This window comes from Semicossyphus pulcher, unplaced genomic scaffold (assembly GCF_022749685.1).
Source record: "Semicossyphus pulcher isolate SPU_LCO1_2020_fin unplaced genomic scaffold, fSemPul1.0.p SCAF_17, whole genome shotgun sequence".
Taxonomy (NCBI): Eukaryota; Metazoa; Chordata; class Actinopteri; order Labriformes; family Labridae; genus Semicossyphus; species Semicossyphus pulcher.
Window position 1 is genome coordinate 12,213,218 of NW_027211681.1, and position 26,444 is coordinate 12,239,661.

Below are 26,444 nucleotides of genomic sequence, written 5' to 3' on the forward strand. Positions count from 1 at the left end.
CTGCTCCGTTGAGTTCATCCCACATGAACTGTTCAAACTGATCAAGTCACAGCCAGTTGTTCTGACTATACGTCTCAACAACCAGAGCTTTATTTTGAAAGAACCTCAGACAGCTCCGGCACTTTTGTTCTCACCAGGGATGTCCTGTCCCCTTTCTCCTACCCTTTGATAATATTATTTTGGCCTGCTTGATATTGCCATGCAACTTTTTACATTTACCAAGAGAATGCACTAAATCCCACAAAGTGTACAGTATATCTGGGACTGGAGAGAAACAGACCGTCGTTTTGATTGAGACCTTCTGGAACAAATTTCAGATGTTTTCTGTCAGACACTGCACTTCTGACCACATGTGCTCTCTTTGTTTTGTCCTAAGCTTGGAGATAAGAAACAGGGCATGCCTTTTTTGAATGACTTTAGCAGGTTTGTCCTGGTTGAATGTTGAGCTGTATAGTGAACTTACTCAACAGATATTTCACTATTAAACAGAGGGTCTTATTTAACATGAAAGTTGTACCGTGAAGAGAAAAAACACTGTGTAAGATATGAATATTACTTCCTGAATTCTTGGACTTTAAACCTTTGTTCCTGACTTCACTTATGTTAAACAAAGTTCCAGTAATTCCAAATATATATGGATGTTGGATTTATCATCACCTCTGGGAATGTATCGCAGCAACATTTCTGCAAACATAGGTGAAAAAGCAAAGGTTGCAAATCGCTGAATATTCATATGCAAGCTATTTTGCATTTGTCAGTTTCACTGTTGTCTTCCCCAAAGGATGTAAACTATGCTTATTAACCTTCTTGTGGCCTCTGATTTAAGACGCAATGGAACTTCTCTTCTGCTATCAGCTTCATTTAAAATATCCGGTTGCTTTTAAGCTAGCATCCTACACACCGAAAATAGCATGTTACTGCCATGATTTGCCTCCTTATAGGCTAATGTCCCACCCTGGCTGCATCCTAGGCTTAGTGCAGCCCAAGTGATTGTGATTGTTTTAAAGAGACACATGCAACACAAAGCAATTTTTCCCCTTCGTGCAGAATTGCGATAAGTTCTGCCTTACATTTCTCCAACATTGGTGCAGCGCTAAAACAGTATCGAGATATGCAAGACTAGTTTCATCCTGACTGCACAGCATGTGATTGACAGAAGGCGATACATGCATGTAGAAATTGTTAGGTCGGGTCGATATAAAACATCTATGAAGACTTTCAAAAGTCTTGGTGTAATTGACATGATGCTAGCTATCCACCAGAGGCAAAGACAGTTGGCTGCTTCTTCATGATAATAACTGCTATATGTTTGCTGCTGCCCTGCAGCTGCCAGTGGGAGGTGTACTTACTTTCATAAGCAACATTTCTCTGGCCACTTTTTTAATTGTGGTTTAGCACTTTTCATATGTTGTGTCGATTATCGTGCACGTCCCACTCCGGGATTTGATGTGTCATTCACGGATCCCTTTAGCAGAGCACACGTGTAGCTGCTGCACTGACTCAGTTCTGACCTTTTGGTAATGGGAGTGTTTTTAAAGCACTTTGTCAGCCAGCCTGATTATTCTTAAAGTATAAGTGTGTTATGTTCCAAGGAGTCTGTCTATTAAGACGCCAGCCGCTTAATAAATAGAACAGGCCTTGGTCCCATGGTGGCCTGGCTAATAATTAGATCACTGATGGGATTTTGCGTCAGTATGCGCAGGGCCCAGGTTGGACAGCACTAATGACTTCCAAATAAACAGCAGAGTGAAAGGAGAGAGGCACTAACTGCTGCAGCGCAGTGACATCAGCCGCTGCCACAGCGAACACAGCCCGCTGCCTGCTTCTGCTTTTAGAAACCGCTCCGTGAGCAAATAAACCGTGCTAATGATGGCACTCGGCACAAAGTCAGTGTGGTGAGACTTGCGGATTGATTTATTGTTTGTTTGACTCGCTCGGTTTGAATTCGAGGCTGGTTGTAGTGAGCAGTGTTTTCCAGACGGCGTGGAAATGAAGAGAGAGAGACATGATGTGATGTTCAAAAGAGTTTGTCATCAGAGGAATGTCAAGCTTGCAATGAGGCGCGAAAGAGAGCATCGTTTTGGTGACCACCAGACTGGCTGACTGATGTTTGACATTATGAATTATTGAGTGATATGTTTGATGGGGGGGACAGCCCTGCCATTCATGACACGTGTTGGTTGGTCTCCTGTTTTTGCTAGAGATGCCAACATTAGGCCGCTCTCAAATCGCTCTTAGAATAACTGATCCAGGATTTACCCTACTAACCCCACTTTCTGGGACTTATATGATGATGTCAGAGTTATTAAAACGTTAGTTCAGCTCTCATTGATTTTCTGAGCAGGTAAATGGGAACAGTAGATTAAGTTTCCAATTTGTGATACAGATATTGTATTTTGAATACATATCAGATGTCCCCTGTTAGAGCAGCTTGAATATATTACATGAAGTTATTCGTAAAGTAGATTTTTATGCATAATTTTATAGTTGGGGGTGGGGTGGGGGGGTATTGTGGTAATTTCAAGCTTCATATTTCACTCTGTGATACCTGTGGAGTAGCTTAGCATAATTTACAGTTAAAAAAAATCCTTATTTTTCTCTCACTGGTGCTCTGTGCAGGCCCTCATACATCCGCTGCCTCAAACGACTCAGTCAGCTCTGTCCCTTTAAGAAACCCCGCCCCTATAAGCCCAACTTCTTCTGACTGGCCAGCTCTTCGAAGCCCTTCGAAAGTTTATCACTTTTTATGTGACATCACAAAATGCACTTTGTGATGTCACAAAGTGCAGCTTGTAGAAAAAACTGTTTGAAACCTGGCGTTCACAGCAGCCTGCAGACTGAGCTGAGAAGCCTGGGGATTACTCTGACATATTTTTACCTACAGATTTGAAACTTCACCTGCGTGTAGTCAAGACATCCAACACTGTAACATTATAAATATGTCTTACAATGTGAAACACCATAATACCCCCCCGACTGCAGTTGCCTACAATCAACAGTCAATGCAGACTTACTACAGGCACTAAACTAATAGAGTACAATACTTTATTTTTACTCGTTGAAGACTCAAGCTGATACAGAGGGTTTAAGTTAACATCCCCAGAAGACATTGTAGTGGATGCTTGAAAGAAAGACAAAAGATGGCCAAATGAAGATGCGCCACTAGTCCCCAGGCCAGACTCCACTGTGAAGCATCCTAACCAGGCTACAATCAATCATGGGTTGTTGTGTCCTTATATCTCTATCTATCCATCCCAGCATCCATCTCTGTCTGAGCACTGTTGATGTCACACTGATAGAGTTGTGGAGAAGTGGGGGCTGACAATGACATGAGGGACTCGGGTCAGTACAGCTTTCACCAAGTGATGAATAATCCAGTTAAGACGTCACAAGGAAATTAACATTTTGGGACGCTAAAGAAAAACGTCTCAAGACACTTCATCAATCACGACGTCCTTTGTTTCGCTTCGGGGGTTGATGCCCCCGTTTATCACTCAGGAAGAGTCGGTTTAAACTTCAAAGTCTTAAATGCAACCTGTTGAACCTTTTCAAGAACAGTTTTTTTATGCCCCTCATTGGTTTTACGTATCTTTTCTTTGGGTCTTAGATTGATATCCAACAAGATGGCAGAACTGATTCTTAAATGATTTCACTGGATTTTATTTTGAGGGATTTCTTCATGTTCATGTAGCCCAGTGGCACCAGAAATACCCATTTTCAGCCTATCGTAACTCAAACACTAAGTGGCTGTACTACTTTAAAAGTTTTTTTTTTTTGTGAAAGTTTGATCTAAAAAAGATAGTTTTAATTTGAGATTCAGGTTGGAGACTTCCAGCAAGAGGTTCCCCTCCGTCATGCTTTCTGCTCTACAAGCTTCAAACGTCGTTGCAGGATGGCGGCTTTGATTTATCTCGATCCATCTGGAACAAACGTGTTGTGGTGACAGTCATTAGCGGGAAAGGCCCCACATTAAAAACCAGTTACGGAAATTCTCAGAGTACAGGAAGTAGGGACTGATGTGTGGCAGCAGTGGAGTGGATTGATGGTGGATGGACGGGAATGACTTTCAGAACTGATTTTGCAGCAGTCTGAGAATAGAGGCACAGTCACAGAGGAATAAGGTATTACTCACTTTCGTCATACTTTTAATACAGATGTATGCTTTGTGCATCTCCTCTTCTTATATATAGATGATATCAACAGCAGCTTTACAAGTTCCTGTAAACCCTGGTTATTTGTCCTGAAAGGCAGACACGTAAAAATCAATCTGTGTTAAAATATTTAAAGGGTATAAACCACATTAGTTTGATGTTTTCGGGTTTAGAGGATGCACCAAAGTGAATCACAATTTCATGGCGACTCATTTCTGGATGTTTGTCAGCACTGTTGTGTGAGGGATATTAAAGTACATTAAGACCCATGCTTCCCACAGCTCGGTGGATCAAATGACCCCGACTCTGCATCTTTGTGGGAGCTGATATTTCTTTTGGGGTTTTTTCGCTTGAAATAGTGAAGGAGAAAGTATTGCCTGTATAGCACAACAAATTTTGCTGACAAATGTTTATCAGCAAATAAAATGTACCAAGATTAGTAGTAGTTGGCGTCTAATTCTCAAGGCACACGATTTATTCTGATCTGTCGGGCTGAAAAGGAAATAGCAAGTACCTCGTGTGTGTGCATGTTAATGCATGGGTTCCCTTTGGGTACTCCGGCTTTCTTCCAACGTCCAAAGACATTCTGGTTCAGCTCATTGGTGACTCTAAAATTGTGATTGACTGGCGATCAGTCCAATGACAGCTGGGGTAGGCTCCAGCCCCCCTGCGACCCCGAACAGGATCAGCGGTACAGATAATGGATGGAAGTACCTTGTGGAGCAGGGGATGGAGAGGATGAGACGTAAAAGAAGGATTTATGGTCGGCATAAGTACTTGTTCTTGTTGGCAGGTCAAATTATTGTGAAGCCCTTCAGAGTCACATTTGGGGTGTTTCTTCAAAACTTCCAGCTTTGCAGAAATAACCCACTTTATAGTTGACAAGTATTAGCAAAGGTGTTTTTTCCCTGAGATTCTCTTCTGGTCGTACCGTCACACAACACAGTCACAATGTATATATACAGTATTAAAGACAGGAGCCCTAATATTCAGTCTGATGCAGTCGTGAGGTGTGGTCAGTCTGCTCAGCTCATCTGCAGACCCGGATCACATCCAGATGTCCACCAACACGCCTGTTCAGAGACTGGGCGAGGCTGTTTCCCTTCCACTCCCTACTCCATCCATCCTCAGCAACACGCACAACCACCACGCTGGCAGTCACAGGCGTTTTCACAAACTATCAATTGTGCATTATCCCTGAAAACGCTAATAATTATGGGAAAAAAATCTAGGGAGGTATGATTTCACTGGTTCTTTCCCCACCACCATCTTTAAAGCTGAGGATGACACAACACATGGAAACAAACACTTATTGAGCTGTGTGAGATCTTTTGAAGGGTTTGGTCTTATTACCATGGCTTTGAGAAATCTGTCTGTCATACTGCTGGCATTATAGGCTTTGCTGTTATACTGATACTGTGTCTACATATTCTTTTGTCTGTATATTATCTGTGTTAACATGAATCTTCTTTTTTTCTATATCTACTCTGTAAACCATCTAGAAATCAGCAGTTGGACTAGGTTGTAATGCATTATTCTAGTCATCATAAACAACTTACATTCTTAGATTTAATCAGTTTCCTTACTATAACCTATTAGAGTCCCACCCCAAGATATCGACACTGAAATATATCGTCGTCCTGATTTTAATGTACAAATATTTGGCGCTCTAAACAGATTTCACTGCGATTTTGACTCACCCCGTCACTACTTTATGACTCCTCGAGGTGGCGTGTATGACATGAAGGAGGGTACATGTGAACGGACATTTTTTGGCAGAAGAAGAAGAAGTTGACAGCAGGATAGAAGAAGAAGAAGAAGAAGAAGGCAGTGGGATAATGTCGGACAGCGGTGAAAAGAAGTTGCTGTATCGTAATATTATCGTTATGGTGGGCCTCGTGTCGCTTATCTTATCATGTCGAGAGTTACCCTGCGATTCCCACTATTACCTAGTATTTTACTTTTACTTTTAATTTAGTTGTTGCCTTTGTGGCCTACTAACTCACTCAGGGATGTTAGTGTGGGTGCAGCCTCGTCTCGTCTGCCTCACTATGCTGAGCAAATTGTACTTTTCCTTGCCACGACAGGGTTTAACTATACTTCTAACTTGGCTGCAACCAACACAAGTTCATGCTCCAAGATTTACTCACTTGAAACTTCATGTCTGCTTACAGTACTTGAAGACTTACAATGTACGCATTGACAGCAAGAAGCACATATCATATTTGAACATATTTGTTCTGCAGCTTTACCACAACAAAATAATAATAATGCTCCATAATGTAGTCAGTGAAAGCACGCGTTTATGTAACTTGTTTTGACTTACTGCCGGACTGTTCCTACTGTGCTCATAGGAATCATTTGGAAAATCCTTCTGTATTTGAGCTACAAGGAAAACAACTGTAACATTGGCCATATAACACTGAATGTTTGAAAATATATCAATCATATCAAGACTATAAAGCAGCAGCCGTTATATGAATATTACCCAGTCCACTCGTCAGCATTACCTCACTGGATTACCTGCTCACAATGAGGATGTTATGATTTCACTGCATTTTGTTTGCACAGCCAAGCCACAGCTATGTTGTTTCTTTTGGAGAGCGTTGCCTAATACGTGTGGTATGTGTACAATTTAACGGTAAACTGATGTTGATACTGTGCTGTAATTTTTCCCTGGAGGGCTCTTGCGGGCAGCTAGTCCAGGGGAAGCACATTAGCCGCATGTGTTGGTGGTATTGGTGGTTGGGAACCTCTACAATTTGAGCTGCCAGTTCCTTTGGCTCCGGGCAAAGGATTCCCTGCCATTTAATGGTACCTTAGACTGACTCAGGCTTGGCCCGGCAGGTTCCTTTTGGCTAACGCAAGTGACAGCGGGAACAAATCTCCTCCTCTGTTTATTTAATTGCTAACCGCTCCGGTTTGGAGGCCGCGTTCAAAGGGCCGCCGAGCAGAGAGCTGCCTCGCGCTGCCCTCAGCCTCGGGGTAGCATGGGTCATCCCATATAATGAGTGGAAGGACTTACTTTACCAAGTCTGCCTCCAACCACAACCAGCACGTGGTTCCCATTTAAGCACAGGGGGGAAGATTGCACCTTCATCTGCCGGGCATTTTTATGTGTTTATGTATGTGTGCAAGTGCACATTTTTACATCTGTTCTTCACAGCCTCCGCTCAGTGTGTGTGTGTGTGTGCGCATGGACTAGTGTGTTTGTTGGAGAGTGTAAGTGCCTCGTCTGAGTGTGAGATCATTGTGTTTGTTCTGAAAGTGTACACCACATGTGCAGCACATGTTGTCAGGTTGTGACTGGCACACAGGCCATATTTATATCTGCATGAGGAGCTCAGAGGCCGGCGGCCAGCCTGAGATGGAATGGAGTTCACGGTAGACGTCAGTGCGGGACTTCACAGGCACTCGGACACACAGATAGAGAGCATGGTGGGCTAATCTCACAGACGCGCTGTGCATGAGACATTGAGGCAGGGGAGTCTGAGATTCTTATGCAGTGAGTGTGGGGTGAGGGCGAGAGGAAAAACACAAGATGGAAAGGCAGATAATCTCTTTGTGACTAATATTGGACATATTTAGTTGGGACTTTAGACTAAAGACTTTTATCAGAGCTTTTCCAAAGAAAGGACTGCACAAAGTAAATAACATTTATTTATAGAGCCCTTTTAAAGGCAGAGTCACAGAGTGTGTCGCACAGGGCAGAAGAGTAAAACTGTTTGTAATGTATGGACTGTTGTGGGCTAAATACAGACTGAAGCCATGTTACAATTTACCAAGGCATTGGTCATTTGTCAGTTTGCAAAAATAGTTCAACATTTATGTAATGAAATATTAGCACAAGGTAGCTGTAGACATAACATTTATGTTGTTATTGCATTTGGCAGGGGGAAGATTTAAGCAATAGATACATTCAAAGTGATACTGAGCTTATCTGTCCCATTCGAAACTGCTACAAGTGTTTAATCATGCTGCAAACGTGTTGCCAAAAAGTTGTGAATTCTTTACACCTTATTTATCATCATCTGTTATCTGATGACCCTGAATGTGTCTAATCAGACACAATCTACAGGCCACACTAATGCCTTTGCCTTTAGGCAAAAGTGTTTGAAAACCCAGGTTTGAATAAGAGGCCTTTTATTGTTCCTAATTTCTGTCTGTGTTATGTTCCGAGCGCTGCCCCTCGAATCACAACCTCCTAAAAAAAGAGGCTTTTGTTCTGTTATCTGATCGTTCTCATCTGTTTCACTCGCGGCTGCCTACCAGCCTCCTGTTTGTTACATGTGTTTAAGTGTGGGCGTAGACCTACGCTGGCGAGACTAAAGAAAATGAACACAGACACACACATGCACACACAGACGTAAACACAATTTCTAACTATTTTAGGACTCATACACAGATTAGACTGTGCATGCCCCTTTAAGTGTGTTCATACAGGATATTCGATCATGGTATAAATTGGGATTGGGATTTTAAATGTTATAAAGACTCTATTGACTCTATGTTAGCTTTCTATACAGGAGCATACCATTTCTGTATGACGGCTACAAATGAGCACTTGTTTTAAATCTATTTTTAGACACAATTAAGTTATTTTGTAATGGTTTGCAGTTAAGCATTAAAGTAGTTAACTCCAATTAATTTACGAATTGAACTTCTAGGGGAACCACAAGTTCAAATCTGTAGCCGTCTGCCACGTGCAGCGCACACACGACCCCACTAGTGGGCAGTAGAGGCAGTAGCAGCACAACAGTGAGCTCCTCCACCATCCTCAGTGAAACTCTGTGTTTACACCTTCCAACTGGAGTGATTCACTGCGCTCTCTCTTCCGTGGGATGGATGTGTTATGGTGATGGAGTGATCCAAGTTCAGGGCGGATGAAGAGAGAGTCACAGGATCTCACACAGGATTTGTTAATTTGTTTAATTCCTCTGAGGAGGTTTCTTCTTCTCCTCCATTAATCAGCACCTCCTCCTTTTTTTCGCTCATCAGCTGGAGGAGCCGGGTGATTACACGACAGCTGTAGGTGCAGCTGTTTCGACGGCTGCGGCTTGCAGTGCAGTCACACTTCATAGCTTCAGTATTATGATGGAGTTTTAGTCCTGTGTTTTTTGTGTAAGTGCAGCTACTACAACTACCCTCACATGTGCAACCGAGCGTATGCATGTGGTTTGAGTCTAACTGTCTGTGCATGCAGCCTGTTTTCAGCGCATGTAGAGCCTGTGGTCGGGTTGCGTCATCTTTATTCGTTGTTTGGTTAGTGCCCTGCGCCACTCCGAGCTGTCCACAGGCTATGTGGGAGGTTGTTTCCTCTCAGGATGGGAAGTTGTTTCAGCCGCACTGTTGGCCAAACATTTGCCCTGGCCTCCATGAGTAGAGTGCAATTACCCCAAATCCACCACAGAGTCACTTAGATTTTTTGCTAGTATGTGAATCCCAATTGCCATCCTGGTATGCCAAGTGTTCCAACCTCTGTCTTTGTAAATTTTCAAATTCATGTATTCAAGCGATATTCCAGGAGAAAATAGAATCTCAAATCGAGCACAACTTTTCCTCATGAGTTGTGCTCGATCGCAGTTAAGGCTGAGGTTGTATGATGTTCTATCCTTATGCAGCACGTTGTGCAGAAAGGGATGTAGAATTGTCATAAGACACAATGAGGTTCGCCCTATTCCTGCAACGGATGTTTGTTTTTGGAGACTCACCTTCTTCTCCAGTGCCAGCATTCAGCCGGGAACCAAAAAGGTCCTGCCACTCCCTCCCTGCACATGTGCGTTTGACGTTAGGCTAGCCTTTATTCTCCACCATTTTTCCTCTCTTGGCGTCTTGCAATGTATTTTTTTTTTTGCCTCAAATGAAAAATGCAATTGAAGTTTTTTTGTTCAAGATGTTTTGGTCAGGTGTAGCTGTTGCAATCTTCTAAGTTTTAGTGTTCTGATGTTCGCGAACGATCCGATTCTTTTGAACGGCTCTTTGGTGCGAACGATGTAACCCTCCGCCAAGTTTGTTGTTTTTTGTTGACATCTCTGTAGTCACACAGAGTTGTATCATAAATTATTGGCAAATCAATGATGTTGATTAATTGTTCCTGAATTATTCTCCTGTTTCTTTTTAAATTTTAAAAGCGCAGGATTTTAAATATGCGTGTTGATACGGGAGAAAATTGTGCAGGCACGATGAGCCCTCTCTCGGAAAGGAACGGAGCCTCTCTTCAAAGAGCCGTAATTCCCAACACTAGTAAGTTTTCCCAAACAACAGTCGGATAAATTCATGAACTATACCGCCATAACTTAATGTGACGACATTCAACGTCAAACTAATGCTTGAATTTTCTTTGACGTTTGCTTCAGGAGGCTCATTTGACCAGCTTACTTAAGCGTCCTATGAACTGCTTCCTATTCTTTTTGCGACTGATCCATCATCAGTGGCCCTTATGACTTTGAACTTTAGTTTCATACTGAAAAAAGTTTTCGAAATGAGGCTTATGTTACATAGTTATCCAGAGTAACTCTGCTGAAAGCCACAAACCCAGATTTGATCACACCTCATCTGAGCAGTTTCAAGCCTGAACACCAGCTCTGTGATGTTTTACGTTCTGCATCCCCACTGATCTTCAGCACGTAAACACCAGCTGGCTCTGAACTCTCTGTTCCACAACAACACATATCAACGTGGTAGATCTTCTGTTCTACTTACTGCTCCTGTTCTCCCCCTGAACATCACTGTGGGTTCATAATGTGGAGATGACTCCTCTTCAGTCTGGGACGCAAATGATTATCGGAAGTGTGTCACATCCGGGAAGTGTGTGTGTGTGTGTGGGTGTCTTCCTCTATTAAAGTGCCTGTTAGGGTGTGCCTGTCTGTATGATGCTCATAGATGTGTGTGTTTGTGTCAGCGTCTGTGTATGGGAGCATATGCGTCTCCATGCATGTGAGTGCATTATGAGTGAAACAGGGTCTGGCACGAAGATCAAAGTCCCTCCATAACTCCTCAGTCAGCCAGTCAGTCGGCCAGCGTACTGCCAGGAAGCTCCGCTCGCTACGGGGGACGATGAGTTATTAGATTCAGATAATTTCAATTAGACGTAGTTGTTCGTTTAGTGAGAAATTTCTCTCCCTGTGTCCTTTTCTCGAAAGAAAAGTCATGTAATGTTCCTGAAAAACACATGTGGATGCTTACACTGCAGGACAAGTTCTCAATCACTGCAGGGTTATTTTAATTTGAAGGCATGCCTCTTCAAACCCTGCCAAGCCTGCGAGTAGACAGTGGGAAGAAAAAACATTTTTGTCCTATCTTCCATTCATATCTATGTAAAAACAAACCTTAGTTTTCTCTTGAAAACACTCCATTTCCCACAATTCTCTCTGTATTAATATATTATCAATTACTTTAAAGTATACCACTTGTGCAATTGCATTTATAGTTGCTGCATAAATCTGTTCAGGGAATTCTTATTGAAGGTAAAAGCTGCAGAATATGTAAAGTCTGTTCTGATGAAATGGGCGCTGCAGTAGATGAACTGGTAAATGTGTCAGAATCCAGTAGGCACTCGACTCCTTTCATGTCCTACACTATAAATCTCATCCAATCCAATCTGTTGTTTCATTTTTTGTATTAATTCCTACCTTCTCAATATGTCGACCTCTCCTGGGTGTCCGTGCTAATGATGTGTGATGGTAGTGATGAAGTGTAGCAGCGGCTGGTTTTGGAGGTGCCGTGCCAGTGACAGGGTGGTCCCCCGCCTCATGCTGCTGCTGCTGCTGCTGCTCCTGCCTGCTGCTGCTGCTGCTGCTGGCACCCTCATGCTCATCACGCACACATTGTTCGGTGGCACCTGGCCATAAGACGGCTGATGGTGAAAAAAACGGCTACAGATCAGACCTCTCCTCATTCATGTCGGTCTTTACACGTCTAAATCCTTGTTTTTATTCATCCTTAAATTATAGATCAATCATGTATCTGCAATCATGTATATGTTGAATCCAGCAGGAACATGCAGAAATAGTTGCATTCCGTCTGAAAGGCAGATCCTCGTCTCACTTGCTCCTTTCTTCTTTATCTGTGGAAGTCATTACGGATTTGATCTTAATTTATCTGCACATTATTTTGATCGTGTGCAGATGGCTTGAAAAGCTGCTAAACCTATTACGGTAAACACGCGCCTGAATGTCTCGCCAACAGTCGCTATTCTACTAAACAGTTTTTGTTTTTATAAAGCTAGTATCATAAGATGACACCATGACTCACTTGCGTTTTGTTGTTATGATCACAGAGCTGATCATTTCTAGCTTTTGAAGGCTCAAACAAAGCAGGTTGTTTAATAAAGCTTGCGTGGTATTCTTGTCATGCAATGCTCCTGAAAAGGCCCCGACTGCTTAAGGGTAGCTCGAATCGTTCTGATTCCAACAGCGCTGTTGAAAGCGTCGGATGGGTGGGTTGCTATCTAAGGACTGTAGAAATACATGTCCAAAAAATGAATAGAGAAATAATGTCACATTAAGCAATGACAACGATACGCTCTCCTGGAATCCCTTATCCATTTTTAGCTAGATTTGCTCGCCCCCGCTTTAAGATACCTCTAGCATGACACTGAAATTCCAGTCGTTCTTTCCTGCATTGTCTTGCAATACCGTATGTATCTGCATGCATGTATAATGTGTAGGGATGCACAATATCATCGGCACGTTATCGGTATCGGCCGATATTGGCTTATATTCGGCGGATATCTGCGTGTTGGCCGATATCCGCCGATATAATTAACCGATAAAATAATGGGCTGCTGCATACTTGATTAAATGCCCGACCTCGGCGCAATGTCCCCGGCGCGAAGAAGACCTGCGCGGCACAGCGTGATGACGTCACGTGTGTCTACCTGCAGCATGAGAGAGTTAGAAGCCAACATGTGCGTGGTGTGGAAGTTTTTCAAAGTGTCCGAAATAGATGGCAAAACTGCTGTTTGCAATGACTGCTCAGCTTCGGTGATGCGAGGAGGAGCCAAGGCAAAGTCTTTCAACACTCCAAACTTGATTAACCATCTCAAGACCCGTCCCCCCGACCGTTGTAACAAATGTGATAAGAGTATCACCATTATACTGTACGCTCATTCCAATACAGAATGCAATTAGGTGTGCGGGAAAAAAATATCGGTATCGGTATCGGTTATCGGCTAAATCAGTTGTAAAATATCGGCATATCGGATATCGGCAAAGAATCCAGTATCGTTCATCCCTTATAATGTGTGCATTGAACAAACCAAGTGGACTCTCTTACAGATCTTGGGTTGACTACATTCCCATAATTCACATGGACCCTGTCTTTGGAGCCTTGCGAATGCAAACCCAACGGCCTGTACACGCTTAAACTGAACTAGTTTGGAGGGCAATTTATGTGCTTTTCTTTGAAGTGTTGTTCGTTCAAATGGAGGTTCAACGTTTGGAAATGCATTCATCAGCTGGTCATTCTTTTCAGTGTCTGTCATGTGCGATGATGGATCTTGGGGTAAACGTAGCAGGGTTAGAGAGGTGAAACTGTCCGTGGACACACAGCCGGTTTCAGTTTCAAACTGGCACACAAATGGTTGGGATTAAGGCCGGTAATGTGAAGGCCACATACGTAATGGCTATCGAAGTGGAGGGTCACAAATATTGGTACATTTATCCCCTTTAAGGTCCTTAAAGTTAAGAGTCACTGATTTGTTTTTGTAATTTAGCATTTTTGTTAGCGAAACAAAGTGAAAGTTTGTTCTCTCTTCACACTGTGCGACAAGACTTCACTTTTTCATGTTCATCAGGTTGTATATATTCCATTCATACAGTTGTCATTTGCCGTCCTTGATTCCCATACAGAGCATGCAGACTCAAATGTGAAAGCGGTTTGACATTAATATCAAGAGGTGGCACGCTGCTGTCTCAGTGGGCTGCGACCTGTCCTGCTGGATTCATAAAGTCACATTTATTCCAAGGTTCACAACAACATTGCCATCACAAAGTTTTCATTGAAAGACCATGTTGCCCCACAATAAGAATAAACAGTGCTTTATTTTCATCATTGGCGAGTGTGGACATGGTGTAAGCTGCATAAAGCAAGACATCTATCATCACTCAGTTAGACACTGCACTCGCAGGAGAAAACGTCTAATGAAACCCCCAACGTGTTGACCAGGGGAGCCTGTCAGTCCTTTTGGAGGGAGTCGGGGATTCATTGGGGCCAGGGGGGGCCGATGATGTCCAACAGTGAGACTAATTTGTGCACATGTGGCCCTGCACTTCAGAAGGCCAGATGTTGAAATGGTGATTGTGTGTATGGTTATGCCCTCACAAACCTCAACAGCACATGTGCACAGAGAGACACAGACGCTTAATGCTATGAACAGTACAGTATTGTAGTGAGTCTAAGTTATATATGGCACTATTTACATGAATCACTGATCGTTTAACTGTGTGACTTGATTCTATGTTGACATTTGCACTGCCATAGGTCAGTTCTGATCTTGGAACAATGACTTCAATGGGGATTCAATACGGGAAACAACAAGAAACCATGGTCCATCCATCCATCCATCCATTTTCTTCCGCTTATCAGGGGCTGGGTCAGGGTGGCAGCAGGCTAAGCAAGGTGACAAAGACATCCTTTTCCCTAGCAACGTTTTCCAGCTCCACCTGGAGGTTTCCAAGGTATTCCCAGGCCAGACAGGATAAATTAAGTGAGCTTTGGGTCTGCCCCAGGGTCTCCTAGAAAACCTCAGAAGGAAGGCACCCAGGAGGAATCCAAATCAGATGCACAAACCACCTCAACTGTGCTCCCTTCGATGCGAAGGGGTAACAGCTCAACTCCAGATGTGAGCTCCTTACTCTATCTCTAAGGCTGAGCCCAGCCATCCTTCGAGGGAAACTAATTTCGGCCACTTGTATCCGCAACCTCATTCTTTCGGTCACCGTCCCATACCCGACCATAGGTGAGGGTTGGAACATAGATCGACTGGTAGATGGTAAATGGACTGTTCTTATATAGCACTTTTCTAGTCTTTGCGACCACTCAAAGCTGCTTTTACACTACATATCACATTCACCCATTCATACACACATTCATAGACTAATGGCAGAGGCTGCTACATAAAGTGCCCAACTGTCAATCAGACCCGTTTGCTATGCCACCGGGAGCAATTTCGGGTTCAGTGTCTTGCCCAAGGACACTTCGACATGTAGCCTGAGGGAGCTGGGGATCGAACCTCCGACCTTCCGGTTGAAAGACGACCACTGAGCCACAGCCGCCCCAGAAAGACAGATAACAGTCCGGTACAACGTCTGCATTACTACTGAAGCTGCACCAACCCGTCTGTCACTCTCACAATCCATTTTACCCTCACTCGTGAACAAGACCTCGAGATACTTGAATTCCTTCGCTTAAGGCAGAGACTCCCTCCCCACTGGGAAACCCTGTGCATCATATTTCTGCTGCATTGCATTGAAATGTTACTTAACATTCCCTGACTTGTAAAATACGACATTATGACTGGTTTGGCCCTGAGGGAAAAATCTTGTGGCTTTTTCCTGAAGCGTTGGATATTGGCGCAGAAATTAAGTCATTAAATATCCATCACCGTTGGGAATTTTTAAACAATAATTAAAGGGCCATTATGAACAAATAAACTGACATTTTTATTGTCGTGCTATAGTATTGTTAGGAAAGGAAATATGCTGTGTTTATATATCCCCACTCTGAACGTCAGATTGGCCAAACACATTTTTAGGATTACGTCGATACAAAGGCTCATCTTTTTTTTTCTTGGCCGACATTCAAATGATTTGTTGGGTTTTGCACACTTTAAAAACTGGTAAAACTCTGAGGTTTTGAGTGAAACTTCCCCTAATCCTCTCTTACCGCAGACCCTCGGGGTGAGTTTGTTTACAATAAGCAGCGGAGAGCTGGGAAAAAAAGAGAGAATTTGAAAGAAACTCTTCCAAGACTGTGCAACTTCTTGTAAATACCATAATTGCCCTAAGTTGTATCATCACGCTGAGTGCCTGTGTGTGTGCCAAGTGAAGTTCCAGTTACATCCAGAGATGTGTGTTTTGGTTGGCAACACAGCACTACCCTCTATACACAGTCAGTCACACCAGGGCCAATTGGTAACAGTTGTGGTCAGACCCCCCCTGCATTACAACAAGGGGTGCAAGAGGAGGGTTGATTGGAAAAAAAAAACTGTCCGTCTTTACTCCCCTCGGTTTCCCTATCCTCAGGAGAAATCATCTCCTGAATAAGCACAACAGAATTAGCCCCACTGAGTCGGATTGTGTTTAAACCAGCGAGAGAAAACAAGCATTTTCTCTGAGCGCGATGCCCGCTCTGGGAATGAGTCCTACAATAACACACAGAGTTAATACAGCACATCCTGGAGCCACGCTGGGGTGTCACTGTTTATGGCAGTGCCTCCACCACATGCACACACACACACACACACACACACACACACACACACACACACACACACACACAAACCCGAACCACCACGGCTGTAGCCTCTGTGAAGATGAGTCAGCGGTTCTGAGGCTTGGAGCGGATATAGATCTGGGATGCGGGAATTTAATCATTAGAATAGAGAGCGTCTTCCAAACGTCTCCCCGTGCTCCTGCGTGTGAGTGTCATATTTGGTGTCTGACTTGAATTAGCCTTTATTATGTGATGATTTTCTTTGAAATGAGTGTTTAGGCCTCATGCTAGAGTTACATTTATCCAATGTGGTATCCACTGAATATCTTTAACTGTCTTGATAGCATACTTCTCACAGTCTCCGTACCTCTCTGATTTTCTCCTCTTTTCCGCTTCTTCGTATGTTTCTCATTCTCTGCATTCCTCAGTCTGTCTCTTTCTTTATTCACTAAACAATAATTAAAACCTAAACAGCAACATACTTTGAAAAGTGTGATCTTGGCCCGTTTGATTTCCGTGCTTTGGCTTCACCATTATTTTTCCATTTGCCTTGTCCCTTACTCGACTTATTAGGTCAGGATTGTGTATCACAGCTCTGGAGTTCGTTAATAGCCATTGATCTCGCTGGTTGTGTCAGTTGAATAAAATCGTCCTCTAATTGCTCAGTGAGGTAGGTTATCATTAAGAGCTCTGATGACGGAACTTGAAGGGAAAGGGAGTTCAGCAGAACATTACCTCCAAGTCACGCCAAATGAGATGACGACTACAGTCGGATTGTTAGCTGCACTCCTATGCAGATGTTTGTTTGAAGAGCTCTCTAAAAACGCTTAATCGACATCAGATGATAGCCGATGGGCTCTGTAATTGCACTACAACCGAGGCGGTCTGCCTCTTTTGGTTTCCACAGGGACAGTTTTCCTGTGTACAGCCAAACTCTGCTGAAACATGAGTGGACGATACCACTCTCACTTCAAACAGAAACCAGAACGCTTCCGACACCAACAACAACATCTTTTCCCTTGCCAGTCACAAATAGAGATTGTCTGCAGGTCACAACAGAGTAACTGCCACACAAGAAGAGGTTCAGATTATATTAGGGTCTTATTAACAAGTAAGGGTAAGATGGGGCATGACATGCCAAGGCTGATTAGCTTCTTGTCAGAGGCAATGCAAAAAAAATGTACTGGATCGTAACAACAAGTGTTTTGGGCTCTTGATTTACTGGTTGTTATGTTCAACCCTGGGTATGGTTCTTCCTTTGCAGGGTGGCTGGGATCGCACTTAGAGATGGCTTGAGGAACATTCAGAAGGAACTCTTAGTAGAACCACTGGTCCTTGTATCGAAAAGGAATCTGGCACTTGATTTTGGCCTCTGATGTGGATGCCTCCATGAAGCCTCCTTTTGGAGGTCTCCCAGGTACATTCAACTTGGAAGGGATCAGGAGGCAGACAAAGGGCACATAATCGCCTACCACATACCTTGAATACCTTGAATAGAATACCTTGCATAGCCCGATTGCCCGTGAAGTAACCCAAAATAAGTTGCAAAAAAAACCGTGAGCACTGTGACGTTGAGCACTGAGCTACTCCTATGGAAGCTTCCTCGGTGTATCTTCGGGCCGACCGTCCACAGACTTACAGAATCCATAGTTTATTTGTCAAAGATGGAGTCTGCAAAATGCATTCTATGCAAAGAGATGAGGCTGGTTGGTGGACATGCTGTACACATCCAAAAATTATTTGGCAATATTATATCTGGATGTGTGCCCCTTGAACAAATGGAATACTTATCCTGTAAGTGACTGAACACAAAACAGTGGCCCTTAAGTATTTTCTTCCCGTTTGTGCCTTGGCCCCATAATAATCAATTAGCAATGACCAACTGCAGCCAATCCTGTGGCTGGTAGGTGTCATGCTTCCAGATGATGCTGAGAGCAGGGATGGAAACAGACCTGTTGGCCCGTAAGCCCCAAGAGAACAAGGTGGCCACAGAGAGAGGTGGTTAAAGCTGCAAGAATTAAAACAGAGATCAAATGCCGTTTAGAGAGTCAGCATGTGAGAGAAGGTGACGCCATATGAGAGCTACATCTGTCTCTTATTGGTGTGTGAGCTCCGGGAACCTTGTGAAGGAAGGCAATGCTTTAGGTACGTTCTTTTTTGTGTGAATAAAAGGCACTGTTGGTAGCAGAGAAACAAAATGCGGAGCTGGCGTTCCTTTCTTTTTCAGCCTACGTATTCAGTTACCACAGACTCACGTGCTTTGGAAGCATCTGCTACCTTAGTATTCCAGTAAAAGATTAAAAGCTTTACAGTATTTATGAATTTATTTAACAAACACCAACTATGGTAATACCTCTATTTTAAGAGTTGATCTTCTTGTTATATGGTCATATGGAATCAGTTTACAATTTATGGAGACTACACTCAAAGCCTCATTTTATGTGCCAGCACCTGCAGAGGGGTTAGCCCAGCTCTCTGGAAATGTTGCTGAATGTCTCACTTTCAAAGCAGAACCAGAACCCTTGGACCCTAAGTGAAAAAGGAAACCAGGACCATTTATGGACAGAAAGTCAAAAGTGTCGGGACCTGTCACAAATATCACTCTCGTGAAATATCTGCGCTTCAGCTGAACTTGGTTTGCCTTTCATTTTTTAGAGCTGTCACTCATATTGAATGCTCTGCCTTTTGGGTGCCAAATACTACGTTTTACTGTTCACGAAACCATCCGCTAATTTTTTCGGTTGTTTTTGTTTGCTGTGAAAGAGCACAACAGAGGCTATGGTAACGAGTCCCTGGGACATTGAGAGCTTGTTAATGGCCTCGTGTTGTTCATGAGGCAGACGTTATTAGGAAAGGGCATAGTCAAACTCTGCCAGAGGTAAACAATCAGCTTATTAGGGTTCTGATATAGATTCAATCGATGTCCTCAGTTGATCCTGGACACGTTTTCTCTTTCTACAAAGTTTTTGCTGATTTAACAAGTTATCAATCTAGCTAGGACACATTGTCCATTGTGGCCAACAAGCACAGACAATGCATGTCAAAGCAACTTGCGAGTTAACAGTGTCCCATGCTGGCTCTCCTACACTGTGGCTTCAGAGGTTTATCCAGTGTAATGGTACTTTAAACAAACAATCCTTGCCTGAGTAAGGCCTTCTTTGTGGTCTGGCAGATCCAGGCCGGGCCAGCAGCTGTCATACATGGAAGCAAAAGTTTTAAAAGGAAATTGAGAATTATGTTGTCAGAAACATGACTTGATATCAGTGAATTAAAGGACGATGTATGTACAAAGCAAGTTCCTGCTGCCCTACAAAATGTAAATGTACCTTTCCTTGTAGTTTTAGTTAAAGGTCATCACTCTGCACCTTGACATGGTTTAGAATTCATCAATGGATTGAGATTGCAGGCCAGAATCGAATCAAGAAACGTGGAACCAGCAAACCAAAAACATCCTCTATGACTTGGAGTTGCACGCTCCCAAGTGGTTCGGTGTCTACAGTCCTTCCCTGCCAGTGAAGGAAGAGTTTCTTCCTTCTAAATTGTTGCCTGATGTGTAGATGATGATGTGGGAGTCTCCGGGGACTCTGTGCATACGGCGCTCTCACGTCTCGCATCCTCTTGTCCTTGCCCCTTCGCACTCCGGCCCTCCAAACTGACATGCCTTACTTTCCTTCCATGAATTATCTATGCAACTTTATCATCTGATGTCAGCCATAACACAGACTCTCTTATCAAGCTGGGATGGATCCTATTTGAGGAAACATGTTATCTCACCAATCGAGAGCTAAAGGCAGTTCACAAAGACAAATTCAGCTTTTTTGAGATAAAATAAATGTTTAAATCATACTGAGTATTTTTTTTTCTTATAGCAGCAGCAGCAGCAGCAATAAAAGCTTGCTCCCTCTGTGGACAAGTCTGTTTGGCTTGGCACTGAGCTGAGGCTTGTGGATGAGTCGAGCTTCCCACTCCAGTAAAACTTCCATTTATCAGAGGATGATGCGCGTCTGTGAACAACTTCCCTTTCCTCGACTCGGCCTTGGATCTGTTTTACTGGCTTCTTTGTTGTTGGGCCACTTCTTTTTGTTGCGTTTTTTACGGTTCCTGGACGGGACTTATCATCACTGTTGGCGCAGACATAAAAAACAGGCCTCACATCTACAAACAAGCAGGTTTAAGATGAAACAGTGTTGTGTCATCATGGCAAACTGATTGCAGAAGGAGAGGATGTTTACAGTTAATTGTCTTGTATTACACCCTTAAAACGAATTTGCAGTTCTGTTGATTTAATATTTAATTAGTTTATATTTATTTCAGCCAATTTCTAAATCAGTCAGTGGTCGCGTTTGCCAATTTTGACTGGGCTTGATTCAAAAATCACAACGGCAAAATAATATAATCTGTTACTGATACTAACATCATCAAGAATTGGGAAATCCTCCAACTGTTATCTGTTTTTGTTGCTGCACCAGACTCTTAGAGATGCCATGTCAACACAGTGGTGAGCCCTTACAAATCATACAGGCTTCCATCTGGACGACCTTCAAGTCAGGAACCCCCTACTCAAGGACCTTATCCACCGAGCCAAACACGCATACACAAATCACACGCTCTCTTTATTTGGACGCCCAGGCAGAGTCCCTGAAGTCTGGGCTTACGTCTTTAAAACCCGTGAACAATAAGGGTCTGATTAAATCCAGGATGGATTCAGGAAGTAGTGAAACCATTTGAAGGCGCGAGGAGTGCTTTCACGCAGCCCACTCCCTCGATAACCAACACTCACGTCTGTGCTTTGGCAGCCGCTGTCTTTTGAAGTTGTTGACTGCTCTGATGTCCTGCAGAACCTGTCACTTTTATTTATTTTACTACACTTAACGTATTGGGAGGTCTTTTATGTATTAGAACTAAGAAAAAAAAGCCCTCTTTAAAGTCTTAATAATGGCAGATAGCAGCATAATACAAAGCAGCAATTGATTTTATCGATATCCTCTCACATTTCATATCTTCCTTTGTCTTTCAGAAATCATCGACGACCTTGCGCATCTCGTCGACAAGACGGACGACAGGATTCGAAATGAGACAAGAAGGGTGAAGCTGGTGGAGACAAAGTCAGCCTCCTGTGGTGAGTTTTACTCCTCTATGGAGAACCTCGGCCAAGTATCAGGGACCATTAATCTTATTATTTATTGGAATGATTACCAATCATCAGATCTCTTTTCTGCAGTTCACAAAGCTGTGTCTAATTGCTTTAATGGAGGAAGTAACTCTGGCTGGTGTGAGACACTATTTTATGAGACATCCAGGGTCCATCTTATTTGCTACCACTAATCTTTTAGCAATACAAAGTTATCATCTTAAACAGTTTCTATTGCTGCTTTGGCCTTCATCTACAGAAACAATGATGCTTAATGGAGCAGAGAAAATAATTCTCATCGGGACATGCCCTCTTGGCATAGAGGATGTGGGTGGTGAATGGTGGGTGGACTGGTTCTGTCTGTCAAGCCCGCTAACAAAGTGTTTTGGGCGTCTCGCATGCTCGTCCTCTGAGGAATCCCCAAAGTGTATTGAGGGGATCCGTACACTTTAGGAAGACATTGTAGTAATTTGTTCACAGATATGTTTTTGTTCTAACCGAGCATGAAACGCTCAAAGGACTTTGAGCAAGGCATATTTTCACACTTAGGTGTCTTTATACGTGCGTAACTACGCTTGTCAAAATGAAGGTGACGTTTCAATCAGTGCCTTAAACATGCTGTATAGACACACCCAGCTCTGACACACAGAGTAATCATTCTCTGTTGCCTCAACCCAACATGTGGTGAGTTGAGTTGTTTAGCAGCCCTCCCCTACCATTGCAAAAGATCTTCCTCTGTTTGTTTAACGTTTCTTTCGACATAAAAAGAATCCAGCTTCTCTTCTTTCCTCAGCGGGTAATGCTTTTTTCAAAGGAACCCGGCTGCCATGAGAGGTGTGTTTAGCGTCTAAAGCCAATGTATGGAATGTGGGAGTTCGGGGACAAGGCTCAGTTTGCCCAGTGAAACGCCAGACAGCATTGCTATAGCAAAGGCTGCATTGTTGTGCTAGGAGACCCGGCTAACAGGCGGTCAGGGACAGAAGCAGAGGAGGCAATAGGAAGGTCAGCCCTCAGGATGCTTCATTGTGTCGGCCGTGTCCCCATGGTGCCCGAGCGCGAGTTTGTTTGAAGATCCCAGAGCTCATATTGTGTTAGAATCAGGACTCTTTCTTGCTGTCTTCCTTTTTGTTTAACTTGTTCTTTTGCCGTCCCAACTCCTTCTTCCGTCTGCTCGGTTACAGGCTGAAGAATATTCATGGAGCGTGTGTGTTCCTGTGTGCAGCTGCATGTCAATGCATCACATATAGATATGTGTGCATATTTTTAATCGTGCACGAGTGTCCATCAAAATCTGCGCAAACGTATTTGCACAGTCTGATCTTGTGCACGCTTGTATGTGGTGGAGTTTCTCTGTGAATGGAAAATCCCCCCACGGTCTTCTTCACTCTCACCTCAATGCTCTCTTTCTTTTTTCCATTCCTCTCTGTCATCCCCCTGTTCGTCTCCTCGGTTGTTTGACACTCGTCTTTGTGTCAGCCAGAGAAAGAATTGAAAATACTACATGCCACAGATTGTTCGGAGGGCTTTCCCTCTTTCTCCATGGCAGCGTGTTTATAATTCCTTAGCTTTAAGGCTTTATTTATTTTTGAAACCACCTCTCATCCAAAGCCGGCGTTGGGTGTTATGTCTCAGCCGAGTCCTTGTAAAGCTGGAAGCGTCTGGCTTTGACAGGCGAGAGCATACTTAGCATAACTATTGGTAGCGGCCTCGTTGTAAAAGAGCCATATTAGTTTTTTTCAAAGACAAGCTGGAAACATTTCAAGAAAAAGCTATTAACCATTAATATTAACCATCTGACACTCTCACTGTTAAATTACTGGTGAAGAAGTTTAGTGTGCATGCATGCAGCAGAGACCCTGAGCTACGGGAAGGGTCATCTCATTGAAAAGGAAGGACCTGCATGAAGCTCGAGCATGCTTCCTGTGGCACGCTGTGCAAGAGCGTGCTGTGCAGGAATCCAGTACGTTGCGTCCCAGTGGATGTTTCAAAACACTTCAGGCACCAGACTTGTGGAGACGTCTATCCCCTACATGTGCACAACATTGACACTTCATTTAAATGCACTAAAGCTGTTCCCAAGTTGGAATACGTCATTATCTAACATTTAGGAGGTGTTTCAAAGGGATTTACAACAAACACAAGACAAACAGAAATAAATGTCAGTTTATATAGTTTAAAGCAAACAATGATTTCTTTTTGCTTTTTAACCAACATTTTTTTAGATTTCCACAGCGGGAACAAGAGAAAATGACATTTAAAAACCAAACATTAATACTTTCTGACTACAGAATGTTGTCCATAGCAGCTAGTAAAAGTAAGTATAGTTCAGTTTGGGCATTGTGTTAAAAAGTTTTTATGGAAATGCCATGTCAGATTCTCTGTCTTGGTAACTGGCAGGGTTGCCAGGTCTGTGTGACAAAACCAGCCCGATGGCCAATCAAAACCAGCCCAATACTAGAAGTCAAAATGTACCCCTGTCAAACCATGTACACTGCTATTTAAAACTAACAGCATTGCTATCATTGCCAAATGCATTATAAAATACACAGATTAATTAAACTCAGACGGTCATAGAGGTGGGTGAGAGGAGGATGCTATCAAAACTGGCGTCCATCATGGACAACTCCTGTCACCCCCTGCGATCTTCGTTATACAGTACCGACAAAAAGCTTTTGTATTATCTTCAGCCACACGTGCTATCCATTCTTTGATTCTGTTTTCCCTTTACCGGTCCCTTGTGTGTAGTGCTGAATGACGTGGAGTCCGTTTGGTAGGATTTGGGTATAAATAAATTATATATCTAAAATAATACAAAAATTAAGGATTTCTATTAATAGATAGCCTATTATTTATGTAATTTGCATGCAAAACAGGTCTACCCAACCAGCGGACAAAAATTTCCACCCGCGGCAACACTTAAAAAGTAGCCCAATTCAGCAGGAAAACCGCAGACCTGGCAACCCTGGCAACCCTGGTAACCCTGGTAACTGGTGCTTTAATCACATTTTTAGATGTCAATTTTACACATTTTATACTGTATTTTATATTTTCCAAAAGGTTTTACAAAGCTGCTCGTGTAGAGAAGAAATTAATCACTAATACTTTTAAGAAATGTTGATTATTTTGTTTAACTGAAACTAAAATTAGATTTAAAACAGGATTAAACCACTTCGGTGTAAAAGGTTGAAACATGCATGTTAACTGTTTTGTCAGAGCTGAAACTCCGATTCCACCGCTGCTCCATCGCTGTCACTTAAACCAGCTAAGCCTGATTCACTGAGTCATCACCACTTGTTTTAGGTGATGTTGGTGGGAATTTGGGAGTGGAGGCTTTGACTTTGCTTGGATTAGTTTGGCAGATTAGTCTTCGGCACCAAAGGGTCTCTTGGAGAGTAGTGTGAGCTCCCCCGGAGCTTAGGCATCGCCATGAGGCAACATCAGTGCCCGAGCGGCCCTCTCGACAGAGCTAATCCTCGGTTTGTAGAGGGCCACTTGTGCAACGCCATGAATCCCGCAGGTGGCTCGCATCTCAACTAGGTCTGGACTGTTTGGACTGGAGGGGAGGTCTAAAGAGACAGTGGGTGAGGGGCAGCATTTGAGAGTGTTGGAAGAGGAGCGAAGGGCTCTGAAAGTAGCGCTGATTTTCATAAACTTTCCACTTTAAGTTGGCCTGAAAGAAAAAACACAATTTTACCCAACTACATTTTTCTCGTTATAATGAAGTATCGTTATAATGAAGTTTTATACATCTGATTTTGGACTGTATTTTGTTCAACATAATATCTTACATTTAAGTGTCTGTCTACTTTAATCAATACTCCCTTTCAACAAGCTCCTCTTTCTCTTTTTGTACCGACACGGTACAATGTTGTAATTCAGAAATGGCAATTCAATATACTTCACATGGTGGACCAAAGAATTTGTCCCAAAGAACCCAAAGTAATACATCCTGCTAATGATGTTCCCACATCTGAGATTCCTCTCAGCGCGTGACAAGTTAAATTAAACTAGCCTTGAAAAATCTATAAATATTTGAAACTCTTTTCACATCTCGTGTCTGCCAGGGTTTCTGCGAGAACAATTAAGTCCTATTAATGTGCTCACGCCACAAAGTGGCACCATGGTGCATATGGTTTCATCTACCAGCTGAATATCAGACCTTTTAGTTTCATTGATATTACCTCAACAAGCTCTTTTATTGGCAGACCAGTGAGGTAACTTCCAGAGCTGCAAGAGAAAAGTATAAAGACAGCGCAGTTCAGTCCTGCCCACAGCAGAATGTGTGTCTTTGGTCAGCGAGAAAACTGCAGAAAATACCTGCGAGCTTATATGTGGGAGGGATGCACTACCAACAGGGTTTTTATGTGCATCAACACTGACAAACTGAGGCTTAAAGAAGTGTTTTGCAGTTACTGTAAAATTCAGTGTATAAGACGCACTTTTAATGCTTTTTTTTCATCTAAAAAGTGGGCAGCGTCCTATATACTGGTGCAACCAATATACTAGTATAAAATGCAGAGAGGTGTTTTATTGTGTAACGGTATTTTACCCAGACGATGGCGCTATAATCTAGCTAAAGCTTCGTCACGGACATGCGCCGCCATGATCGCCAGTGCAGCCGCCATCCTCACAACAATCAACGTTACCTTAGCTCAACTACCACGCCGGCAGCTAGCAGGATTGCAAACTTCACATGGTGAAAATGGATAGTCGGCTATAATTTGTGT

The 26,444-nt window shown here is 43.0% G+C and overlaps 1 protein-coding gene across 1 annotated transcript in view; it reads left to right on the forward strand.

Moving 5' to 3' along the window:
- stx8 (syntaxin 8) overlaps positions 1 to 26,444 on the forward strand; it is a 44,528-nt gene that overhangs the window by 11,766 nt on the left and 6,318 nt on the right. The window contains exon 7 of the mRNA XM_069666469.1: positions 21,604 to 21,705. Within this exon, the coding sequence (XP_069522570.1) occupies positions 21,604 to 21,705 (102 nt within the window). The remainder of the gene's footprint in view (positions 1 to 21,603; positions 21,706 to 26,444) is intronic.